Source organism: Neophocaena asiaeorientalis, unplaced genomic scaffold, assembly GCF_003031525.2.
Source record: "Neophocaena asiaeorientalis asiaeorientalis breed wild unplaced genomic scaffold, Neophocaena_asiaeorientalis_V1.1 scaffold8, whole genome shotgun sequence".
In the NCBI taxonomy this organism is placed as follows: domain Eukaryota; kingdom Metazoa; phylum Chordata; class Mammalia; order Artiodactyla; family Phocoenidae; genus Neophocaena; species Neophocaena asiaeorientalis.
In genome coordinates, this window is record NW_020175395.1 from 1,406,095 (window position 1) to 1,411,800 (window position 5,706).

At 44.6% G+C, this 5,706-nt stretch overlaps 1 protein-coding gene across 1 annotated transcript in view; it reads right to left on the reverse strand.

The window, feature by feature from the left end:
* GMDS (GDP-mannose 4,6-dehydratase) overlaps positions 1-5,018 on the reverse strand; it is a 399,795-nt gene extending 394,777 nt beyond the window's left edge. The window contains exon 1 of the mRNA XM_024766398.1: positions 4,934-5,018. Within this exon, the coding sequence (XP_024622166.1) occupies positions 4,934-4,939 (6 nt within the window). The 5' untranslated portion in view covers positions 4,940-5,018. The remainder of the gene's footprint in view (positions 1-4,933) is intronic.
* Positions 5,019-5,706: the final 688 nt, after the last annotated feature.

A 5,706-nucleotide genomic window follows, 5' to 3' on the forward strand; every position in this document is an offset into this window, starting at 1 on the left:
CTAGGAGAACGGGCCGGTCCCACAGCACCTCCCCCAGATGGAAAACCACAACGTCACGGCAACTGAGAGCCACAGCCAACACGACATCTGACTCTCGACTCCTGGAACCCGAGGAGCTGACGGCCTAAATGTCCGACTCACAACGAACACAACTCATCTGGGACCGACTCCAGCCTGGGCTCATGCCTCGTGACAGGAGACGCTTTCACTGGAGAGTCAGCACCCCAACCGGGACTCTTTTCAATTCGGTTTTGCACATGGTTATGAAGACAGTCTCCATTTCACATTAAACGTTGTACAGTTGGAAGTAAGCACCACAGCTTTAACATTTTCAAGACACAGAAATATTTTCTGTCTTATTCTTCCAGGAACTCACCGGGAAGGCAGGCAGCCCCTTGGCACGGGAGTTAGGGAGGCCCGTGGAGGTTAGGGGCCCGCCTGGTGGCACCCACGAGAGGGGAAGCCAGGACTAGAACCCGGGGCTCCCACGACTGTGCCCTGGGAAACCACTTCCTCCACCTGGGGCCCACCAGCGCATGTCAGAGCCCAACAAAGCAATAAAAAGACCATAACAGACTCATTTTTAAACCAAATTGATTTAGTCACTTTGCATGACAGGGTATCTTACAGATTAAACAGTCCTTCTAGTTTTAACCAAGTGACCCAAATGCAGAATAAGGTCCTGTAACTTTAGGACAGCCCAGAGCTCGGGGGGGAGGCAGGACACAGGACCGGGGCCTTCTCCAGCCTCATATGGGCACCACTGCCTCTTGGAAGCAGTGTCTGGAGGTGGACTTGGGATGTAGGTTTCAGGCTGTCGAGCCAGGCGGCAGGACCACTGCCAAGGGTCCCAAACAGGAGGATTCCGGCGTGCCTGGTGCCTGCAGCCCCCGTCCTTGTGCTTCACCTTTCATGTAATGTTCCAGATACACTCCTATACAATTCACAGTAATTCCAGAAGTTGAATCCTATCTTGACTATAAGATAAAAATTACCTAAAATTTCACATCTATAAAAAGCTGAAGGGAGTGCAGAAAGTTTCCCCCTTCTCCCGAAGGCCACAGAAGGCTGAAACAGCCCTGACCGAGCCTCATACCCACCCATGTCCACACATGTATGGCCTCATACCCACCCATGTCCACACACGTATGGCCTCATACCCACCCATGTCCTCAAACGTATGGCCACCTACCTTCCTGCAGAGAGGAGAGAGCATTCCTCTTCTCTCTCCAAACATGGATTCACTTCTAGCCCACAGGACAAGTGAAAAGGACAGCTTCTCAGATGCAACTTGAGAACCCAGCCCCTCTGAGCTGCGCCTAAATCAGACTATGTTTCTGCTGAAGCACCACTGGGCAGCTTCTTTGAAGAGGGTAAGATAATGAGCAGTGCTGGGCTGAAGAAACCAGGCCTCTAGTAAAATGAATTCCCTTGTTTAGATCACCTCAAGCACTGGGAAGTACAATACCACCCCTGTAAGGAGAGAAAGCACTCGTCCACACTGCCTGCCACACGCTGTAAGTCTATGCACCCTAATTACTCTAAAATAAGCATTTTCACCTAATTGCAATTACAATATCAAAGTAATCTGTACCTCCAATGAGATAAGTACAGACACCTCAAAGATCAACAGAAGATGCTGCTTTGAATTAGAATGAAGACTTCAGATGGGAAGATTATCCACTGCAGTGCCAAGATTCCAGAGGCAGAATGCACGGGAAAAGTATTTTCACCTGGCTCGCACTTGTAGCACAAAGCACTGGATAAAATCTCTGTCACACTCACAGAACTCAAAAGACCACAGGGATTATTAATCCCACTGTCTTATTTTGCAGCTCAGGAAACTGAGACTAAAAACATTAAATGTTTAGTGTCCAGTCACACAGTTAGGAGGTAGCAGAATGTGGGGGGAAAAAAAGGAAAGAAAGTAAGAAAAGTGAAAACAGATCTCTCGGGCTTCCCTGGTGGCACAGTGGTTGAGAGTCCGCCTGCCGATGCAGGGGACACGGGTTCGTGCCCCCGTCCGGGAAGATCCCACATGCTGCGGAGCGGCTAGGCCCGTGAGCCATGGCCGCTGAGCCTGCACGTCCGGAGCCTGTGCTCCGCAATGGGAGAGGCCACAACAGTGAGAGGTCCGCATAACGCAAAACAAAAAACCAACCAAACAAACAAAAAACCCAGATCTCTCAGACCTCAGAATTTTTAACTAAAAACTACTGTGAAAAGAGCTAAAATGAATAGACTGGACTCATGTGTACAGTTGCGAACCAGAGGGAAGAACAAGAACAGAGCCAGCAAGTGTCAGGAGAGGGAGCAGTAACTGGCTGGCTGGACACAAGGACGCCATCCATGTGCAAAACATATAAATAACCTTGCCTCCTGTAGTCTTTAAAGCTGAAGATTATTTCCCCATAAAAGCTGAGGTCGCCCCCAACCCCCAAGAACTGCCTTTCACTCCCTTTGATTTACCTCCCGGTAGAAGGAGTGATCAACAACCCCTGCATAGCAAAGACTGATGGATACTCCTTTCTAACCACCCCTTCCTGCAGACCCCCTGCTGGGGAAAGAGCCCCCAAGGAGGTGCTCAGCGGCTGCACACACACCTCACACGCGCACATGGCCCATGGATAAGTGACGCTGGCTCTGCTGCAAACCAGGACCTCCCAGGAAATTGTGATGAGCTGAAGCTTAAAGGCAACATTTTAGAAAGAGGCTGGATACCCCCCATCAGGCTACACATCGCTCTACCATTGCCCTGCTATCTTTCCCCAAAGTATTTTCAAAATGTTTCTAATGTTAATTTCAAATTAACATTCAATTTCAAAAGATTCTAATGTTAAGTCTTATGGCCAACTGTAAACTAAAAATAAAATATCATAGAGGGAAGAAATGAACTAAAAGGTTAATTTTAGAAAATATTTTTTTTCAGTTGCTAGGTTAAAAAATGCTGGTATTCTTTTCATTTTTTGATTAGTACAAAGACTGAAAAGGTTTTTGTGTTTATGACTGTGTGTACTATTTCTTCTGGGAATTATTTATTCTTATCTTTTATATTTCTTATCCATTTTTCTAGTAGGCTGTATTTCTCCAATTGGTTTTTTCTTCTAAGCATCTAGAACATATATAAAATTGACTCATTTTTATCTCCTAAAAGCCACTCAGAAACTATCTGGAAACAGGTTAGCAGATTTTTAGTGGTAGAACTCCCATGATAACCTGGTTTAAAATCCACGTTCCTTTCAAACTACAAATGATTATTGTAAACTCTTAGTTTAATGAGCAAAGAAGAATGAAAACACCAAAACCTGAACTCCAGGGACATCTGCACAACCCAGCACTTGTAGCACCACCGACCTCATCACAGCAAAACACATTTCTGTGATTTAGGCAAGTGCTGTAAGAAAAGTGCGATCAGAGGGAACAGCTGCTAATAAGGTATACAAAGATAATTTCTAATTACACTCTTAGAAGAAGGACAACACACACATTCCAACACCGTCCCAGAGACGTTTAAAACCCCTCAAAAGTAAATCCTAAGGCATTCATCAAGCACATACGCGTGTGCTGGGGGTACGTAATGCAGCTGCATCAAGCGTGAGCTAGCCTGTCCATCTCCACATGAATACAAGTGCCCCCAGGAAACGGCCTCCTGCCCACATTCTCGCCTCTTTAAAACGGAAGCTCCTTCAGTTTGAACCCCTGTGCTTTTTCTCTCTCCCACTCTCCCTTTCTTGACACTCATGCTAAAATTTCTACCCTTCAGAGAGAAACAAAAGTCCCCACGTGACCTGGAATTACTACAAATGATGATGATAATAGTATTAAAAACAAGAGTAAGCACTTATTTGGTGCTTAGGCTGTGTCAGCCACGCTCTCAGTGCTTTACGATCACTAACTTTTCAATCTTCACAGTAACCCTATGTAGTTAGCACTATTACCTCTATTTCACAAAAGAGCAAACTGAAGTGAACTGAGACCAAGTAACCTGCCCGATATCCCAGCTGGTAAACAGAGCAAGGATCTGCACCACATATATATTTCCAATGATTTATATGGCAATCTACTCCACTAATGGGATCAATCACTCCATAATGATGGGCCTACATCATTTATATTTTATGTTTTAACATAAAATGTGGTCTCTATAGAATTTATTAACAAAGCGAAGTGTCACAGATTAGTGAGTTTCAAACATTCCCTTGGCCATAGGTGTCAGGGAATAGAGGGCAGAAAGGAAGGAAGAGATTTAGTCCCTGCACTCTTGCTCTGAGAATATCTGGGAAGCCAGGCACTTCCTGGCCGAGATAGGATTAGACTTCGACGCTGGTTTCACACGGATCAGCATACCCACATGTGGACAGGATGAGAAGAGCAGCCAGGTAACCCGCACAGCTAAGCAAAGTGCTCTGCTATCAGGGAGCACCGGCAGATGCATGAGCCACGGACAGAGGCAGGGCTGGGGGAGAAAAGGAAAGCGATGAACTACTTCCCCAGCGACCTCGTCCACACTGGATGGCACGGTGCCCTGGGGAAATCAATCACCACCCTCGCGCATGAAATCAAGGTGGGAAAAACAGAGGGAATACAAGAAGCATATCCCTGTCAAAACCCTTTCAAAGATCTGCTAACTGACGAGTCCAGTGCTGCTGTGAATGACTCCTTTCAGGTTTAGAACAATATACTCACTGAAAGTTTGCATAACTCAGGGCTCGAAATACATTGATAAAGACTTGTTCAGATCTAGAGAGAAGTTAGTAATAAATTACCAGTAAACTTCGTGCTTAAAATAATCTCTTTGTAGTAAATACATACGTGAATTAAAACTGTCCAAAAATGGAAAATAGAGCTTCTCTTTCTTTTTCCCTTTCCCATTATCTCTCAAAGTGACAGTCCACACAATTAATTAAAGGCTGTTTCTTTGCAAAGTACATACTTGCATAGTTCTAATCGTCCAAATGATGCATAGAGGAAATGATTTTTTGCAGGTACTCTAAAACAGAGCTGCACCTTCTCCAGGGTTCAAGGCCATGCTTAATGAAAAACTTTAAACCTGGAAGAAAAAAATGCAGTACTGAAAAGAGAAGAAATATTAAATTTTAGTATTTACCTGATTTATTAGCATTTCCTTGTGCCTTTCTTTGTAGAGTTTGTGCCCTGGCTAATGAGAAAGACAAAGCAAATGCTCTTTTGTTGACCGACTTTAAAAAGGTCCGAAGAATAACAAAAAGACACACAGATACTGATGACTATATCTTTCTCCATTCTACTGCACATTCGGTTGTTACTTCAGTTCACTGTTGGTGACAAGTAGAGCCTAACTATTTGCAAATATTCTTGCTCTTTTTAACCCAATTTCTTTCAGGGATATAAACAGTTAAGACCATTCCTATCACAGGCACACGCCATGACAGAAATGTCAGTCATGGGCACCCAGAGCCATTTCAGACCTGATCTGCAACAATGGAGTCCCCACCAAGCTGGAGACATTGTAAATCACAGAAGAAAGATACAAAATGAGAGCTGTGATTTGTATAAGTTAAAGTCACTGAAAGACAGATGAAATGCAAGCATATGCACACAGGTGTCCATGGAGAAGTCTGTAAGCATCTACCCAGAAAGCTGCATATCATCAAACTAATAAAGCTGACGCTCAGAGCAGAGGACAGGTAAAGAATGGAGTTTCTGCAGGCAGGTTCACCCGTAAAA